This window comes from Giraffa tippelskirchi, chromosome 3, assembly GCF_054371585.1.
Source record: "Giraffa tippelskirchi isolate mGirTip1 chromosome 3, T2T-mGirTip1v1.2.pri, whole genome shotgun sequence".
NCBI lineage: Eukaryota > Metazoa > Chordata > Mammalia > Artiodactyla > Giraffidae > Giraffa > Giraffa tippelskirchi.
In genome coordinates, this window is record NC_137277.1 from 117,454,495 (window position 1) to 117,475,498 (window position 21,004).

Below are 21,004 nucleotides of genomic sequence, written 5' to 3' on the forward strand. Positions count from 1 at the left end.
TACATCTCACACACATACACACATGCATACATAAATTTATAAGTATTCCTATGTAACCACGGGCTTCCCTGGTGCCTCAGCAGTAAAGAATCCTCCTGCCAATGCATGAGACACAGGTTTGATCCCTGGGTTGGGAAGATCCCCTAGAGGGAAAAGGCAACCCTCTCCAGTATTCTTGCCTGGGAAATACCATGGACAGACGAGCCTAGAGGGCTACTGTCCATGGGGTTGCAAAGAGTCAGAAATGACTTAGCGACTAATCAACAACAATAATGTACCCAAACATAAGTGTGTGTACATAAATTTTACCAAAAACTTCAAAGTCATGTTTTAGGACATTTGAGGAGCGGTAAAAATTGATAGTGTTTTTTTTCTTTCTTTCTTCAGTATTATAAATTTACGTGCATGCATGCTAAGTCACTTCAGTTGCGTCTGACTCTTTGCAACCGCATGGACTGTAGGCCACCAGGCTCCCTCTGTCCATGGGATTCTCTATACAAGAATACTGGAATGAGTTGTCATGCCCCACTCCAGGTGATCTTCCCAACCCAGGGGTCGAATCAGAGTCTCTTATGTCTCCAGCATTGGCAGGCAGGTTCTTTACCACTAGCACCACCTGGGAAGCCCATTATAAATTTAAGACACCACTAAACTCTAAATTGAAACTAAGTTGAAATATAATTGCTTAGCTAGAATACTTTTAAAACCATCAGAGTTTATTCAAATCAGTCAACAACTAAAACAATTTATTATGATTACCTTGGAAGAGATCTGAAGCTATCATCTATTACATTACTGTCATTCTGTGGCTTGACTGTTGTTGATTAATAAGACAGGCATTTAATAATACATACTCATTAGAATTAATGGTTCTAAAATAGTTGTGATCAATTGTCAAAATTTTATTGAACATAAATCTTTTAAGACCATATAAAACATAAAATTATGCAATTAATAATACCAAGTTATTGATCAGATTGCATAGCATCTTAAGGTGACCAGTCAAGTTGTATTCATTCATACCTGAAGCATTATCTGGGCTCCCCAGGTGGCACTAGTGGTTAAGAACCTGCCTGCCAATGCAAGAGACCTAAGGGACACAGGTTCTATCCCTGGGTCAGGAAGATAGCCTGGAGAATGGCACGGCAACCCACTCAAGTATTGTTGCCCAGAGAATTCCATAGACAGAGGAGCCTGGTGGGCTATAGTCCACAGGGTCGCAAAGAGTTGGCCATGCCTGAAGCAACTTAGCATGCACGCAAAGCATTATTAGAGAGTTTTGTTTGTTAGGTTTGGTGTTGGGTTCTTGGAATACGATAGAGATAACAGAATCTTGTCCTCATGAAGTTTATATTCTGTGGAACAAAGACAAAATCAAGTAAACTAACACATAAATGCTGCTGCTGCTGCTGCTGCTGCTGCTAAGTCGCTTCAATCGTGTCCGACTCTGTGCGACCCCATAAACGGCAGCCCACTAGGCTCTCCCATCCCTGGGATTCTCCAGGCAAGAACACTGGAGTGGGTTGCCATTTCCTTCTCCAATGCATGAAAGTGAAAAGTGAAAGTGAAGTCGCTCAGTCATGTCTGATTCTTAGCCACCTCATGGACTGCAGCCTACCAGGTTCCTCCGTCCATGGGATTTTCCAGGCAAGAGTACTGGAGTGGGTTGCTGTTGCCTTCTCCGAACACATAAATAAATACAAAAAATCCAATTTTTGAAAGGTGTATTGAGAGAAGTATAAAATGGACTGAGAGATAAAAACTTGAATGATGTAGATTTGAGTAAGATGATTAATAAAGACACATTTAAAGAGAGGAGATTTGAGCTAAGACCTAAGAAATGATAAGAAAGTAATGCCATCTTACTTATATCTAAGACAACTCTTTTATTTTTTCTGTGGAGAATGGATTTGGTGGGAGAAAAGACTATAACAGAAGGAGGCCACATAGAAGGGCTATGCTCCCCATTGGAAATGGTGGTATGTTGCTCTATTATAGTCTCAATGAAGTGAAAGGTAGTGAGTAGAATCTTAAGGAAAAAAAATGTTTGCAAAAAGAATGAATGTGAAAAATGAGGACAGAAAGAATTCCAGACTGACACCTAGTTTCCTGGATTGTATGATTTGAAGGATACTGAAAATGGAAAACAGTGGGTTTGATTTAGTTGTGCTAAGTCCATTAAGAGATCCAATGAGAATGTCAGGTTTGCAGTGATATACTGAAAGCTTTATCTTAGATCTCTGGACTGGATTTACATTAAGGAATAGAAAACTTGAGGGGCTATCTAAAACCATGAAACCATGTTAGATTACCAGGGGAAATTAAGAAGGAACTGGAACCAAATTCTGAGACTAGATTAAAATGATAGCAAGCGCCAGCCAGTGCATTAGGATAAAACAAGAGAATGTAGAATCACAGAAACTAAGAGAAAAAAAAAGTGTTTTGAAAAGGAAATTTTGGTTATATTTCTAGTACACTGCTGAAAGATCAAGTAAAGGAAAACAAAGGAGTGTTCAAAAAATCTGAAAACAGAAATTCATTAAGGACCTTGAAAAATGCTTAGAGTCCTGAAGGGAGAGACATCATCAGAGAGCATTCAGTAGTTCTACATCAGTGATTCTCCACCGGGGATGGTCTTTCACCCCAGAGGACATTTGGTAATGTCTGAAGACATTTTTGATTCTCAATGTTGAGGACTGCTGCTGGCATCAAGTGAGTAGAGGCCAGGGAGGATGCTTAACACCCTACAATAAATAAATTAGTTCCTCCCAGCAAGGAATTATTCTGACCAAAATACCAATAGTGCCAGAGTTGAGAAATCTTTTTCTGCATAGTAACAGTACGAGTCTGTCCAGTTAACCTTTAAGTAGCTCTTTTTGTCTGTTACTTCATTTGATGTGATAATAACTAATACAAAATAGTTCTGAGATGAATCACCAGTATAATTATTCTTTTATTGTTCTCTCCTTTTCCTCACCTCTCAGTATCTTTTGCTAGATCCTTTTCTCCTTTCCTTTTAATATTGGAATGCCCCAGGCTCAGACCTGATTCTCTTCTTTCTATCTAATAGAGTCCATGGTTTAACATAAAATCACATGCCAAAAATTGCCTAATTGATACCAGGCTCTAACTGCTTGCTTTTCCTTTTGGATATTAAAAAAAAAAAAAATCCCCAGAGTAGCACGCATACCTAAAAATAAACTTCTCATATGATCCACAAAATCTGCTTCCCCAATGTCATTTAATGGCAACTCAGTTTTCCAGGTGCTCAAAGTGAAAATCTTAAAGGCATTGCTGGCCCCTCTGCTTCTTTCATAACTCCAAAATCAGGCAATATTATTGAATGTACCTTCAAAGTATGTCTAGGTGCTGATTACCATAACATCAGCTTGACTGCAAGGATCTAGTTTTGAACCACCTTTGCCTTTCTTCTGAATGAATGCAACACCCTCCTAATTGATCGCTTTACTATCCTTATGACTCAGAAAACAATAACCAGAATGCTCTGTATAAAGCATAAATCAGCTTACATCATATCTTTGATCAAAAATGTCCAATGGTTTTCCATTGAAAAGACTGACATTCTCATAACGTCTCTCAAGGATTTAAAAGATCTGGTCTCCTGTTACGTCTCTGATTATCTTCCACTACTTTCCCCTTTACTCACTCTTCTCCAGGGAAGCTCTGCTGTTTCTGAAACCTATCACTACCTACTATAGCAAGGCCTTTCTGAAATGATATTTTGCCCTAAAATGCCCTTCAGCCAGATATCCTACATGATTCAATTCCTGAACTCCTTCAAGTCTTTGTTTAAATGTCATCTGAATCCATAACTTACTGATAATTGCAATCTATTACCCCATTCCCATCCTGGGATCCTCAATGCCCTGCTTTTTTGCATTTCCATAGTACTTTTTTACTGCCACATAATTTATCCATTTATTTTATTTATAACCTATTGTCTGTCTCACCTCGCTATAAATAAATATCCAGAAGCAGTGGCAGTTTCCTTTTTTCCTATTCTACTACTATAATTCTAGCATTTAGAACAAGATCTATTATAAAGTAGATACACTTTTTAAATTAGAAGCAATAAATTAATTGAAAATCTTGGGGATACATGGCAATAGCATATCAATCTTGAAAGTTATCCTTTACAAGTTATGCTTCTCATCCTTGGTATTCAATTTATCACAAGTTTAAATATTTTTACCTCCAGATATGTATCGTTTTTATCCACTTTTTCACAAAAGCCTAGATTAAAATTTCACAATCTTTCCTCTGGAGTCCATTGAATAAACCTCATCTGAGTTTATGGTATCCCCTTGGTCCCCAGTCCCAAGCCATTCTTCATACCACAGGCAAAATAATCTTAGAATATAACCTCAGCATCATATCTCCCTCCTTAAATCTTTCCATTGAAAAATCATGGTCTTACAAACCTCTCCATGATGTTTAGCCTCATCTCCCAACATACCCCTCGCACCTTCTCCCATGAGAATGTGCATATACCCTCAAAAACAGATTTTTCCAGCCGTAAATAGATTGTTTTTCACTTACAATAATGCAACTTAACTTCACCATCTTTCTTGTTGTTCAGTCCAAAAGTCGTGTCCAAGTCTTTGTGACCCCATGAACTCAGCATGCCAGGCTTCCCTGTCCTTCACTGTCTCCAACAGTTTGCTCAAACTCATGTCCACTGAGTCACTGATGCTATCCAACCATCTTATCCTTTGTTGCTCTCTTCTCCTCCTGTCTTCAGTCTTTCTCAGCACCAGGGTCTTTTCCAATGAGTCAGCTCTACCTGTCAGGTGGCCAAAGGATTGGAGTTTCAGCTTCAGCATCAGTCTTTCTAATGAATATTCAGGGTTAATTTCCTTTAGGATTGACTTGCAACCAAAGGAACTCTGAAGAGTCTTCTCTAGCACCATAATTCAAAAGCATCAATTCTTCGGTGCTCAGCTTTCTTCACAGTCCAATTCTCACATCCATACATGACTACTGGAAAAGCCATAACTTTGACTAGATGGACCTTTGCTGGCAAAACGATGTCTCTACTTAAAATTTTAATATGCTGTCTAGGTTTGTCATAGTTTTCCTTTCAAGGAGCAAGCATCTTTTAATTCCATGGCTGCATTTACTATCTGCAGTGATTTTAGAGCCCAAGAAAATAAAATATGTCACTCTTTTTCCCCTTCTATTTGCCATGAAGTGATGGGACCAGATGCCGTCCATAATCTTCACTTTTTGAATGTTCAGTTTTAAGCCAGCTTTTTCAACCTCCACTTTCACCTTCATCAAGAGGCTCTTTAGTTCCTCTTCACTCTCTGCCATTACAGTACTATCATCTGCATATCTGAACCTGTTGATATTTCTCCCAATAGTCTTGATTCCAGCTTGAACTTCAACTAGCCTGGCATTTCACAAGATATACTCTGCATATAAGTTAAATAAGCATGACGACAATATTCAGCCTTGTTGTACTCCTTTCCCAATTTTGAACAGTCTGTTATTCCATGTCTGATTCTAACTGTTGGTTCTTGACCTGCATACAGGTTTCTCAGAAGACAGGTAAGGTGGGCTGTTATTCCCATACCCTTCAGATTTTTCCAGTTTTTTTATGATTCACACAGTCAAAGGCTTTAGCATGCATACAGGTTTCTCAGAAGACAGGTAAGGTGGGCTGTTATTCCCATACCCTTCAGATTTTTCCAGTTTTTTTATGATTCACACAGTCAAAGGCTTTAGCATAGTCAATGAAGCAGTAGTCGACCTTTTTCTGGAATTCCCTTGCTTTCTCTATGGTCCAACAGATGTTGGCAGTTTCATCTCTGGTCCCTCTGCCTTTTCTAAACGTATCATTTTTTTTTTTTAATTAGTTAATTTTCTATTTTTTAACTTTACAATATTGTATTTGTTTTGGCATACATTGACATAAATCCACCATGGGTGTACATGTTCATCTGGAATTTCTAGGTTCACATACAGTTGAAACCTAGCTTGAAGAATTTGAGCATTACCTTGCTACATATAAACATGTATATTCATAATTTGAATGAACTCGATGGATGAAACATTGAACTATAAAAGCCCAATTTATGTGTACATATTCATATACATATATAAATATATCTATCTGCTACATAGACTGAATATTCCAGTTTATTTATAAGATGCTTACCTAATGATTCTGAAAATACACTCGAAACATTTGCTTCTCTGCTTCTCCTTTTTTATGTATTTCTTGCTATATCTTATAGATACAAGATTTATTCACTGAAGTCAAATTCTTTTTCTCTTTAAGGCGTGGGTTGCAAACCACTTATCTACGTAAGAGAAATGAGTGAAACAGATTGGGCATAGCATTAGGGATAGAGGTGAGCGAGGCAAACTGAAGCCATGCTTCAGTTTGATTGACTCTGTTACTCTGGAATACTTGTCTTCTTTTGATAGACTATCTTATATATCCTTAATTTTTAAGGAAAAAAAAAAAGTTTGAATTTTTAAGGTGGTATCTTCTTAATATTAAAGTTGGAATCTACTTTTAAAAGACTTTAAAAAAAACCCAAAACTTTAAATTTAGTGCTCGACCTACCATTTTGCAGCCTATTCTTTCAGATCTAATTTGCATCTCAGCTGTTGTGCTTGTTCAAATTGTAACTAACAGAAAAAAAAAATTAACTATCAGAAGGCACCTTGTCTTCTTAATTTCAGGTTATTCACATAGGGAGATGATGTCGAAATTGCCCCCATAAGTACCAATAAATTTTTTGCTTACTGACTAATGCATAAAAATTCATACTTAGCATTAGATGCATCCCTAAGGTTTATGTAGAATGAATAATGTTTTAAACTGTTACGTAATTTAGTGTTTAGAAGTTAAACACTTTTACAGATCATCTGATCCAAAGCCTTTATTTTTATATGCCACATAATTTATGGGCTTCCCAGGTGACTCAGATAGTAAAGAATTCACCTGCAATGCAGGAGACTCAGGTTCAATCCCTGGGTCAGAAAGATTCTCTGGAGGAAGAAATGGCAACCCACTCCAGTGCTCTTGCCTGGAGAATTCTATGGACAGAGGAGTCTGGTGGGCTACAGTCCATGGGGTCACAAAGATTCAGACATGACTGAGTGACTAACACCTTCACTTTCACTTTCATAATTTATAGAGAAACTAGGACTAGTTCTTAAACCAACTTTCTGATTCCAAATATGTTGTTTTCTAGTCTTCCATGATATCTTTTGTTTTGCTGGTAATTCAATTGGAAGTTTTGACTCAGTTTTGTTAGTTATGGTAGGTAGGTGGTAGATCATAACAAATAAGTTTAAAGAACACTGAGACACTGAGTATGCTTTAAAAATGATAAATCACATACAATATTCACCCTGATATCCAAAGACAGATTTGTTACTTTCTGGATACTGTCTGAGAATTATGTACTTTTATTTGGTTTCCTTTTCCTATAACAGAGCTTATGCCAGGTTGATGTAGTCCTAGTGTAGACCTCTGTGGCTCAGCTGGTAAAGAATCTGCCTGCAATGCAGGAGACCTGGGTTTGATCCCTGGGTTGGGAAGATCCCCTGGAGAAGGGAAAAGCTACCCACTCCAGTATTCTGGCCTGGAGAATTCCATGGACTGTATAGTCCATGGGTTTGCAAACAGTCAGACACGACTGAGAAATTTTCACTTTCATTTTCACTTTAGTGTAGATAAATACTACAAATTGTAGTAAAATTATTAAAATTGAAACAATTTTTTCAATTAAGCCTTAAAAATATTCAGATTGAAATAATCTTTTCTTAAGAATAGATTGCTGAATGAAGCAGAAGTTTCACCCCTGAAGTGGTTTTAGAATTCGTACATATTCTAGCTCTTAAATATAACTTTTTTGGGTTTTGTGGGGAGAGTTTCTCCATTGCTGTATGAGCTTGATTGAAATAACAGTTATCTAGGTATTGTAGACTATTACTAAGCCATAGAAGTTAGTAATGTTCAGAATTTGTGTAGTCCTTACTTTACTACTGGGCTTCCCTGGTAGCTCAGCTGGTAAGAATATGCCTGCAATGCAGGAGGACCTGGTTCAATTCCTGGGTCAGGAAGATCCCCTGGAGAAGGGATAGGCTACCCACTCCAGTATTCTTGGGCTTCCCTGGGCTTCCCCTCAGATGGTAAATAATCTGCCTATAATGTGGTATTGACAATTTATGAGGATTTAATCTGATTCACATTTTGTGAACCAAAAATGTAAATAATCTTATCATTACATATGGACACCCAGTCCCCATCCCACCACACACACAAGTTCTTTACAATGTTGTTATATCTGTGTTTTACTAGCATTGCATCAGGAGATAATTTTCTTTGTCAAAATGGACTGAATTTTCTTGTATGTACACAAAGATGAAAAATCAGGAACAAATGAAATATGTGGCAACTTCAATCTATCCTTGTGTTAACTATATTTTCTCAAATTATATTGCTAACTATAGGAATTTTGTTTTAAAAAATACAGCATTTCCACAGTTCAAATGTTTAAATTCTCCTTTCATAGATTTTTCCTCTTTCCTCGATTTAAAACAAATGTCTTTAGTGACTTATATCTTTAGTTTACTGAAGCTGGCACTGTGACAGATACCTTACAATCTGCAGCTGTAAAGGATTAGTAGTTTAAAGCAGTAACCTCTAATTAATTGTGTAACAATCAAGCTGCCAATTTTTTGGCAAGATTTAAGCATTTCATTCATTCAACTAATATATCCCTATAAAGAAGAATGCCTCAGGCCTCGAAACTTTGGCTGTGTATTTAGAGAGCTTATTAGGAAAGAAATCATCTGTCTGGAGAAAGCCATCAAAATGTGTCTCCTACTTTGTGCAAAAAAATGAGAAATGCCTTTTGTTGTCTGGGTAACCACACGCCTCTGCAATCTCTTAAACATGACATACTGTATTAGCACCTCTAGTTCATTGGCCTGTCTGTCTAGAGTGGGAGCCAAAGAGGCAAATTAGAGTTTCATATTCTCTTTATGCTTCCAATCTGATGTGTTTGGTTGTTTTTCAGTCTCTTTCGAGACAAATGGCGTAACCATCCTGTTTTTGTTATTCATTTCAGTCTCCATTCTAGGCCAAGAACGTCAGTTTACTTTTCCTGTGTTTTCCCACTTTTTATGTTTACCTGATTGATTTTGAACTCCTCCATAAGACCCACCAGCAATTTGCCTTCCACTTTTCAACCAACATTCATTCAATATGAGATTCCCTTTTAGATGACTAATGCAATCCTCCCTATTGGGCTTCCCTGATAGCTCAGTTGGGAAAGAATCTGCCTGCAATGCAGGAGACCCCAGTTCAATTCCTGGGTCAGGAAGATCCCCTGGAGAAGAACTCCAATATTCTTGGGTTTCCCTTGTGGCTCAGCTGGTAAAGAATCCGCCTGCAGTGTGGGAGACCTGGGTTCAATCCCTGGGTTGGGAGGATCCCCTGGAGAAGGGAAAGGCTACCTACTCCAGCACTCTGGCCTGGAGAATTCCACGGACCGTATAGCCCACGGGATTGCAAAGAGTCTGACACAACTGAGTGACTTTCACTTTCACTTTCAATGCAATCCTGGTCAAGCCATGAGCAATAGAAAGGGATTATTTATTTCTATAGAACTCACTATAAAGGTGATTTCCTAATTTGGCAATGCTTTCCCTAACAATAAGACCATCTTGTTTCTGTCTTTTTGTTGTTCATCTTCTGTTCAATCTTGAAGTGTTGAGAATTACTGAGCATTCAGTATATTATGAGTCATTAAGGATGAATACCTAGTAACATCTTCACCTGGTTACCATAATTCCCTGAGAATCATCTTGTCACTGATGATTCATGACTCTAGGTTGAATTTATCAGGTGTGTCCATCCTTTACTCCATATTCTAACTACCTTAGTTGATATGGGAATGACATTAGAGATTCCTTGATCAAGGAACCAGAGAATAACTATATGAATTTAAATGGCTCTATAACTCATCAGTATCTCTTGTGCTCAGCATTTAAAAGTAACATTTATTCTAGTAATGTGACCTAAATTCTATATATCCTCTTGGAATTCACCATTAATAGAATTTTCACCAGCCAGCTTTTCTGAAAAGTATCACAAAATCAGACTTCTGAATGTTCCATGATCATTAGGAATTTGAGGTTTTAACTGTTAGCAGAACCAGTAATATAAATATAAAATGGAAAGATAACCAGCTCTTTTTTGACCATGAGTGAAACAAAATGAAAATATTAAATTAAAAAAGTGGAACTTTGCATAAAATATGTTCTATTTAGCAAGGATACCACTAGGACAGAAAAATCATGTAGTATATTAACATTTTATAAAGGCAAATTTGGTCTTCCCTGGTGGCTCAGTCAGTATAGAATCTGCCTGCAATGCAGGAGACCAGGTTCTATCCCTGGGTTGGGAAGATCCCCTGGAGAAGGAAATGACAACACACTCCAGTATTTGTGCCTGGGAAATCTCTTGGACAGAGGAGCCTCATGGTCTACAGTCCATGGAGTCTCAAGAGTAGGACACAACTAAGCAACTAAACCACCAACCACCACCAAAGGCAAAGTAGGGTATTCTTCTATGTTCATGCTGGACAAGTGCATGGTAAAAGATTGCTCCAGTGGTGTTAAAAAAGATAAATATCCTCCAAGAGGCTTTATACAGTTCATAATGGTTATTTTCTCCCACTGTCTCTCATGTTTATAAATTTAAGATTTACATTGACATGTCCATACCATTTGTTGATAAATTTACTTTTAAATACTGCCAAATCAAAAACAGCAATTACATTTAATTTAAATAATACTGAAACACTTGAAAATTATTTTGTGGTTTGGCTAGGATAAATCTTTATATTTTACCCATTTATAAATATTATTTGTATGGAATGTTTAGATTATGTTGTATTTCAGAGTACTTTTCATTTAACTTTAGGTAGCTATGAGGTATCACTGGGTAGATGGATAGTATTTACTAATAGAGTAGAGAAATAAGGTACTGTAATATTTCAAAAGTTAAGTTTTTAAATCAGTCAGTGAAAAGACTGATAATAAAGGTCATTAGAAATTTCTAAAAGTTCTGTGTTTATTTTGAGCCATATTTTCCTTCTTTAAGATCTCAGTAATCACACAGCAGATGGTGACTTGCAATTCTTATTTCTTGGCATCTCATGTTCTTTTTGAGAAGTTCAGTCTGTTTGCTTTTAACCCAAGCACAATTTAAAAAAATGTGCTCACTAGTAAAACGCAGAAGAAACAGTCATCTGTTAAAAACCCACATTTCCACTTGTTACCAGGTCTTAAGGATGCTTTTACACATTGATGACATGTCTAGTTATAATCACCTTCAAATAATTGTTTCTAGTCTTGATGTAATACCCCTGAGAATTCCTTCTCACTTTTGGTTATGTACGATAAACCAGACCATGTCAAATTCATTGTTACACTAGCTTCAGCTCAAAGTGATCAAGTTAATTGAAGGGCACAGAGCATACGTTATTTTCCTTACTGTCTCTTCCCAATGAACTCTCTTACCTTTGTCTCACAATAATTCAGTAATATACTATTACACAGAAAATCCAAGCTTGCAGATTTAATATAAATGATAGAGTTTGTAACTTTTATCAAAAGACATTTTAATATAGCATCTCTCTAAATGTGCCTATTTGTATTAAAATTCTTTTTCGATTTTAAACCGTATTATATATAGTAAGGATGCAGAGCAACTGGAACTTTATTAAATTGCTGACAAGAGTGAATATTGGTAGAGATGCTTTGAAAGAAAATTCTAACCCTGTCTATTCAAGCAAACATATGTATACCTTAAGCTTCGATAGTTCTATTTCTTATTAAATATTCAATAAAAATGAGTTTGTGTCCACCAAAAGATACATACAGGAATATTCATAATTTTTATTGTAATGGCCTAAAATTATTAACAAACAAAATACATATTACTGGTAAAATGGTAAAGAAATGTATATATATTCATGAAATTAAATATTATCAAGAAATAAAAACAATTAATAACTGACATACACAACAATATGGATACATGGACATGATGTTGAATCAAGATCAGGAATTGAAGAGTACTATGATGTTTATGTGGATTTGTTTAAACTAATCTATGACATTAGACATTAGAATTATGCTTATTCTATGAGAAATAACTAACTGGTAGATGTCATAATTGAACCTTCTACAATTCTGTAAATATTCTAACAGGGTGGTAGTTAAACAGGGGCAGTGATAGGTAAAATTCCAATGAACTGTATACTTAGGACTTGTGAAATTATATACCTATAAAAAGTAAGAATAAAGTATGTTTAAAAATCTATATAATAATTAACACCCGATCATGTTAATGATTCCCAAATAATCTAAATATATAGATATAGAAAACTCCGCCAATTTGCTTTTGAAACTACTGTGGTTTGTTGTTTTGTTTTCTTTTAGTGTCCTGAATTTAGAAGGCCCAGGGACATTGCAGTTGACTGGGTTGCTGGAAATATTTATTGGACCGACCATTCTCGAATGCACTGGTTCAGTTACTATACTACTCACTGGACCAGTCTGAGGTACTCTATCAACGTAGGGCAGCTGAGTGGCCCCAACTGTACCAGACTCTTAACAAATATGGCTGGAGAACCCTATGCCATTGCTGTAAATCCTAAAAGAGGGTAGGTTAATAACATGGCTATTGATGTTTCTTAATATGACTATCCATTTTTAGAGATTGTCTCACCTGTGTTCTATAGTGTTGTTTCTGGATGAGTGTTCAACATATAATAGAGTCACAAGACTTGTGAAAATCCCTCTACTCCTTGTATACAAAAGCATGTCCTTTTCATACCAAATGGTGGTGAAAAATGTGTTTTTCTCTGAACAGTTGTATAAATGTACTTTATACATTTAGTGTCTGTATATGTTATGTGTACATTCAGATTAATGAAACTGATATGAAAAGTGTAACCACTATTGATAATCTAAAACTGATTTTTTGAGATGTTACATATAATGTTTAACCATTTTAAGTGTAGAGTATTAGTGATTGTTGCTATCTCTGGTAATAAAAAATGAAAGCATATGTATAAACAAACTTTACAAATTTAATACAAATATGTACTTTATTTTACTTGATTTGTTTTTCATTTTTTTATTTTATTTTTCATTTATAAGCAGTGACCAAAAAAGAAATAGGGAAATGTTAAATAAAACTCCTAATCATCCATAAACTGGATCATTAGATCCTGAGTAAAAAGAGGCAATTGTTTACTTAATAGAATTATGCAGTGTGGTATCTTCTAAGGGAGAAAATTATTTCTGTTTGAGAAAATAGTCACTTTATCATAAAAGAAAGCATATTGATGTATCAATCATAGTAAAATGAATTCTGTCACAATAAGAAGATGATTTCAAGTGTTAGAGATATTCTTCTTCTAAAGAAATTTTCAAAATTGAGTTTTTAGAAATCAAGTGAACTACAGTTTATCCTATTAAACAGTAACTCTTAAATTTTAGTAGGAGATATGGGCTTCCCTCGTAGCTCAGTTGGTAAAGAATCTGCCTGCAATGCAGGAGACCCAGGTTCGATTCCTGGATCAGGAAGATCCCCTGGAGAAGGAAATGGCAACCCACTCCAGTATTCTTGCCTGGAGAATCCCATGGACAGAAGAACCTGGCAGGCTACAGTCCATGGGGTTGCAAAGAATCGGACACAACTGAGAGACTAACACTAGGGTATGACTATTTAAAACCTTGATTCCTACGGCCCTCTCTTGGAGGTCTTTACTCTGTACATTTAGAGTTAGCCCCTTTATCAGGGACTCTAAGGTGATTCGGATGCACAGGATCCTTTCAGACCTTGGTTGGGGCTGTACCAGCACTGTCACCAGGCTAATCAACTTGACCTATCTCTTCAGGATGATGTACTGGACTGTTGTTGGGGACCACTCCCACATAGAAGAGGCAGCCATGGATGGTACTCTGAGAAGAATTTTAGTACAAAAGAATTTACAGAGACCCACAGGTATGATATGTTTCCCACACTGTCTAAAATATGAAATAGCAGGGTGAGACAAATTGAGAGAGTAACATTGACATTTATACATTACCATGTGTAAAATAGATAATTAGTGGGAAGCTGCTGTATAGCACAGGGAGCTCAGCTTGGTGCTGTGTGATGACCGAGAGGGGTGGGATGGTAGAGGTGGAAGGGGCGATCAAGAAGGAGGGAATATGTGTATATATATAGCTGATTCACATTGTCGTACAGCGGAAAGTAACAAAACATTGTAAAGCAATTATACTCCAATAATATAAAATAACATGTGAAATAGTATGCTAAATATAATAGTGTTGCCATGCTTTCTGGTTCCATTTGGCAATGTAGTCATTTTCGAAAGCAGACAAAATAATTTATAGCGTAACTTTATGAAAGTCATTAACATTTCATGTCATAGTTTCCCAACTTGAAACTTAGGTTCTTATCATACTACTGGTGATATCATGGTGATGTTATTTGAAAATTACCCAAGTTATAAGGCTATTAGGATTTCACCTGCATGAAATTTTGACAGTTTATAGCACTGTATTATGATGTTTTTACAGCTATATGTTAATGATATTGGGAGAGATGGTAAACTGCTAGAAGTTGAGAGACTAAATGAACAGAGAGGTGGGAATATGCAAATATTTTCTGTGAAAGAGAAGTATGAAAGACATTCACAGCTTCTTTCAATCTAGATTTAATCTCCTTTCCAGCACATCATCTAAACCACCAGTCCACACTCTGTACTTCCCGGACTGCTTCGGAACTCAGCTTTTTTTCTGCATTCCTGTTCTTTCTCCCACTCCATTTTCCTCTCAGATCCCTCTTCTACAGTACCCTTCCAACTTCTGTGCACTTAGCTGAATCTTACCAATCGTTTTTGCGCTTTTTGTCTTATTTTTTTGGCCTCATGGCATATGGAAGCTTGGTTCCCCACTGTGCTGTGCTCAGTCACTAAATTGCATGAGACTCTTTGTGACCCCATGGACTGTAATACAACAGACTTCTCTGCCCATGGAATTCTCCTGGCAAGAATACTGGAGTGGGTTGCCATTTCCTTCTACAGAGGATCTTCCCCAACCAGGGATCAAGCCTGCGTCTCATGTCTCCTGCATTGGCAGGCTGATTCTTTACCACTGAGCCACTGGGAAGCCCCTTAGTTCCCCAGCCAGGGATCAAACCCACAGCCCCTGCACTGGAAGCACCAAGTTTTGACCACCAGACCACCAGGGAAGTCCCTGAATTTTATCAGTCTTGTAAGTCCTTCCTCAATAAAACATTTTCACAATGTAGAAGCCTCAGAGATTTTTGCTCTCTTCCCACTGTCACCTACTACATCTACATCAGAAGGACAGCATACATTTTCTATAGCACATCTTATTTAACAGTGAGGCTTTGCAGTCTCTTTCACAGTAGAAACTTTATATTTGGGATATATATATGTATATATATGTATATATATACATATATATATACATATATATACTTTTACTATACCTTCTGCCTTCTGTACCAAATACTGTACCAAATAGATTGTTTTTACCCTTACAGACGGGAGGAACACTTGGGATTGAGTTCATTTATATAGATGTGTCTCTAGTCAATGATTTAACGAACATTAATTAAAGACTTACCTGGTGCCAGAAATTGTTCCAAATGTTGAGGAAATAGTTCCTGCCCTTGTTAAAAGAATTCCGATTCTCATGAAACTGACCTTCCTGTATAAGATAGAACATGTAGGATACATCATGTCAGATGTATATAAAAGCCATATAGGAAAAAAAAATAAAACATGAGGGATGCCTAGTTATGAGAGAGTACTATTTTAGTTATGATTATCAGAGAAGTCATCTCTAGAAATGTGATATTTGAGAAGATAACTGAATAAAGAGAGATAGAAAACTATGTGAATACATGAGGAAAGAGCTTTCCAAGCAGAAAGAATGCAAGTCATGAGTTAAGAATGAACCTAGCACATGAGAAAAATAGCAATGACGTTAGGACAGTGGGCCCTACATATCCGTGGTAGGTTGAATTTGCTGAAGCCGCTGATTTCGAGGGCTGAGCGTAATACGCGATTTTATGTAAAAGACTTGAGCATCAGTGGGTTCTGATACCCACAGAGGATCCTATAACCAATCCCCTGTGGATACCATGGGATAATTGTATGCCTTGAAGCATATGAGCAACTGGAGATTGAGCATATGAGCTTATTCTCACGTGCTCATATTCTCATGAGCATGTGCTCCACATGAGCATATGGAGAATAGGATATGTGAGTATGACAATAGGATACGAGAGTATGTTTATGAGTATCTAGGACCTGAAACACTCTGATAAGGATTAGATCCTGGTCTGGCTTTAAGGGGGGGGACATTTGAGGGTATTGAGCAAAGTGGCATAATCTGTTCAAAAACAATTTTAGTTTTAAAGAACTTTTTTACTTTTATCCCTTAGCTTTTTTATTTTTGACTAATTTTAGACTAATAGAAAAGTCAGACAGTTGATTTAAAAAAAAAAAACAAAACTTGTCTGATTTAACATCTTCCATAGTCATAGTAAGGGTTTCCTTAATAGCTCACTTGGTAAAGAATCCACCTGCAGTGCAGGAGACCCCAGTTTGATTTCTGGGTCGGGAAGATTCGCTGGAGAAGGGATAGGCTACCCACTCCAGTATTCTTGGGTTTCCCTTGTGGCTCAGCTGGTAAAGAATCTGCCTGCAATGCGGGAGACCTGGGTTTGATCCCTGGGTTAGGAAGATCTCCTGGAGATGCGAAAGGCTACCTACTCCAGTATTCTGGCCTGGAGACTGTATAGTCCATGGGATTGGACATGACTGAGTGACTTTCACTTACTTTCACTTTCATAGTCATAGTATACGTGACATTATTTTCATTTTAAAGTATGACTCAGGAAGCAATGTATAGAATTGCCAGTCTGAGATTCTTAAGAGGGAGCCTGAGACAGAGGTTCTTGGGAAATTTGTTTATGAAGAGAATGTTATTCCCTGGTTATCATTTGTTGCAGTTGTAGGCACAGCTAACCTAAATCAATGAGATGGAGGGGTGTGTATGTGTGTGTTTGTGCTTAGTCGCTCTACTCTTTGCAGCCACATGGAGTGTAGCACACCATGCTCCTCTGTCCATGGAATTTTTCTGGCAAAAATACTGGAGTGGGGTGCCATTTCCTATTCCAGGAGATTTTCCTGACCCAAGAATTGAATCCATGTCTCTTGCATCATTGGCAGGCAGATTTTTTTACAACTAGTGCCACCTGGGAAGTCCTCAGATGAAGCTATCTCACAGATTATTGGAAGTTTTAGTTCTGGAGCTCAAAGCATAACTAGAAACTTAGTTTGGGGGATTAGCAATAATAGAAAGTTGATAATTGAAACTTGCTGGAGTTGTTAAGATGGATGAGAGAGGGTGAAACAAAGAAGCTTCCTAGGGCAGAAAGAGCAGAAATGTGTGAGATGGTTATGTTTAGAAGAGTCAGGGTCAAAAGTGCAGACAACAGAGGTGTTTGAGCAATAGGAGCAAAGCAACAGAATTCAGTGTCACAGTAGTTGACAGAAAAGTTTCAGAAGGAAGATGAAATACCCAATTGGACATAGCATAGTGCCTTACACGGAATAAATACAGAGTGGTAGAAAGAGTCTTAGCTTTGAGTTTATATAGGCTTGTGTTAAAATTGAGCAACCTGTATAAACTTTTGTGCACCAAAAGTTCTCACTTATAAATTGCATATGATAATATTTACCTTACAGAGAATTGATATAATTCATTTAAATCAGATATTAAAGCCAATGTAAATTAACTGGTATAATTTCTTGAGTATCTAAAAGGCTAAGAATAACTATAGGAATAATAAGCCATATATTAATACTAAAATCTTACATTTGTATCTTATATAATGTCCACCATAACTCCCTCCTCCAGGGGATCTTCCAACCCAGGGATCGAGCCCAGGTCTCCCACATTGCAAATGGATTCTCTACTGTCTGAGCCACCAGGGAAGCCCATAACTTCCTAATACCAATTTTTTTTTAAATTTTTATCCATGTTCATAAGTATCATTTAGTATACTTTGTTGACTAGTATTCTCATTTTATATGTTCAAATTCTAAAAGATTTTAAAAAATCTATAAGCTACATGTAAATTCTACTGCTTTATCTATTACCTACCTGCTTACTGAATTTCTTAATATTGGACATGCTAGTCTTGTATTATTAGGGAGGATTTTATTCCATCAAGGAGAAATATCTCTCATTATTATCTTTTCATCTCTCTTAAATTTATAGTGATTAATAACTCTTCAGTATCACAAGCCAAATGTTACTGATATACAAGTAAATAAAAAATAATATCAGAAGTTTTTAGGAAATAATAGATAATTTAGATTTCATAAATAGCATATTACTAGAAAGTAACAAGGGAAAGTTGGTAATCATTCGGCATCTGTAGTATATATATATATATGTGTGTGTGTTTAATATATTATATTAACATGCTAGAGGAAATGTGCACTTATGCAATATATTTTATAAGATATCTTTCCATACATTAATTGCTTATAGTTTCTTAGAAACATCTTAGATTTATTTACACCTATATTGTCTCTTTTCTTGGTATATGTTTACAAATATTTGCCCTGACTCCAAAGTTATGAAACTAAATCAGTAACTGTAATAATGCCTCTCTTTCTCTCCAAGTGTAATATCTTGTTATTTACACCTGCTGCTGCTGCTGCTGCTAAGTTGCTTCAGTCGTGTGCAACTCTGTGCAACCCCATAGATGACAGCCCACCAGGCTCTGCCGTCCCTGGGATTCTCCAGGCAAGAATACTGGAGTGGGTTGCCATTCCCTTCTCCAGTGCATGAAAGGGAAAAGTGAAAGCAAAGTTGCTCAGTCGTATCCGACTCTTAGCAACCCCATGGACTATAGCCCACCAGGCTCCTCCGTCCATGGGATTTTCCAGGCAAGAGTACTGGAGTGGGTTGCCATTGCCTTCTCCCTGTTTACATCCAGGGTTTATAGAAAATGCTATTTTTCCTTTACACAAACATGAAGACTCTGTGCATGCACTAGGATACAATGCATTTGGTTATGCTCTGTACCTCAATAGAGTATAAGTGATACCAGTATCTTGAACAGCAATAGGAGTAGATATAAACTTCTCTATCCCTTTATGTAACTCCTGTGCATTCAAAGGTTAGAACTATACTGATTGTATAGTTAGCCCACCACCCAGATAGCTCTGTATTTGTTCACCACCAGCACTTCCATTGTGCACTTTCCAAAATCAAAAGGATACCTCAATTCTCTGGGCATCAAAAGCACTGCTTACCTCCATACTTGGTTCTCAATCACCTATTGCTTTAATGATATATAATCATTGACTCTTTAATGCTTTAATGTATAATCTATGTGCCCAACAAGATCATAAATAGCTTAAGCCAACACCATTATGAATATTCTTGATATAGCCCCTGTGGAATATTCCCTACAATTAGTGTATGTTCAGTCCCTGATCCGTGTCCAAATCTTTGAGACCGCATGGACTGCAGCATGTCAGACTTCCCTGTCCATCACTGACTCCCAGAGCTTACTCAAACTCATGTCCATCAAATTGGTGATGCCATCCAACCATCTCATCTTCTGCCATCCCCTTCTTCTCCCACCTTTATTCTTTCCCAGCTTCAGGGTCTTTTCTAATGAGTCAGTTCTTTGAATCAGGTGGCCAAAGTATTGGAGTTTGAGCTTCAACATCAGTCCTTCCAATGAATATTCAGGACTGATTTCATTTAGAACGGACTGGTTGGATCTCCTTGCAGTACAAGGGACTCTCAAAACTCTTCTCAAGCACCACAGTTCAAAAGCATCAAATCTTCGGCGCTCAACTATCTTTATAGTGCAAATCTCACATCCATACATGACTACTGGAAAAACCATAGCTTTGACTAGATGGACCTCTGTTGGCAAAGTAATATCTCTGCTTTTTAACATGCTGTCTAGGTTGGTCATAGCTTTTCTTCCAAGGAGCAAGCATCTTTTAATTTCATGGCTGCAGTCCCCATCTGCAGTGATTTTGGAGCCCCCAAAAATAAAGTCTCTCATTCTTTCCATTGTTTCCCCATGTATTTGTCATGAAGGGATGGGACTGGATGCCGTGATCTTCGTTTTCTGAATGTTGAGTTTTAAGCCAAGTTTTTCACTCTCCTCTTTCACTTTCATCAAGAGGCACTTTTGTTCTTCTTCACTTTCTGCCATAAGGGTGGTGTCATCTGCATATCTGAGGTTATTGATATTTCTCCCAGCAATCTTGATTCCAGCTTGTGCTTCATCAGGCCAGCATTTCACATGATGTACTCTGTATATAAGTTAAATAAGCAGGGTGACAATATAAAGGTGACGTACTCTGTTCCCGATTTGGAACCAGTCTGTTGCTCCATATCCAGTTCTAACTGTTGCTTCTTGACCCGTGTGCAGATTTCTCAGGAGACAGGTCAAGTGGTTGGGTATTCCCACCTCTTGAACAATTTTCCACAGTTTGTTGTGATCCACACAGTCAAAGGCTTTGGCGAAGTCAATAAAGCAGAAGTAGATATTTTTCTGGAACTCTCTTGCTTTTTTAATGATCCAGTGGATGTTGGCAATTTGATCTCTGGTTTCTCTGCCTTTTCTAAATCCAGATTGAACATCTGCAAGGTCATGGTTCACGTACTGTTGAAGCCTGGCTTGGAGAATTTTGAGCATTAATTTGCTAGTGTGTGAGAAGAGTGCAAATGATTGGTAGTTTGAACATTCTTTGGCATTGCCTTTCTTTGGGACTGAAATAAAAACGGACCTTTTCTAGTCCTGTGGCCACTGCTGAGTTTTCCAAATTTGCTGGCATATTGAGTGCAGCACTTTCAC

At 37.2% G+C, this 21,004-nt stretch overlaps 1 protein-coding gene across 1 annotated transcript in view; it reads left to right on the forward strand.

The window, feature by feature from the left end:
- LRP1B (LDL receptor related protein 1B) overlaps positions 1-21,004 on the forward strand; it is a 2,070,111-nt gene that overhangs the window by 1,933,443 nt on the left and 115,664 nt on the right. Inside the window, exons 78-79 of the mRNA XM_081584839.1 lie at positions 12,496-12,719; positions 13,962-14,068. Coding sequence (XP_081440965.1) covers positions 12,496-12,719; positions 13,962-14,068 — 331 coding nt within the window. The remainder of the gene's footprint in view (positions 1-12,495; positions 12,720-13,961; positions 14,069-21,004) is intronic.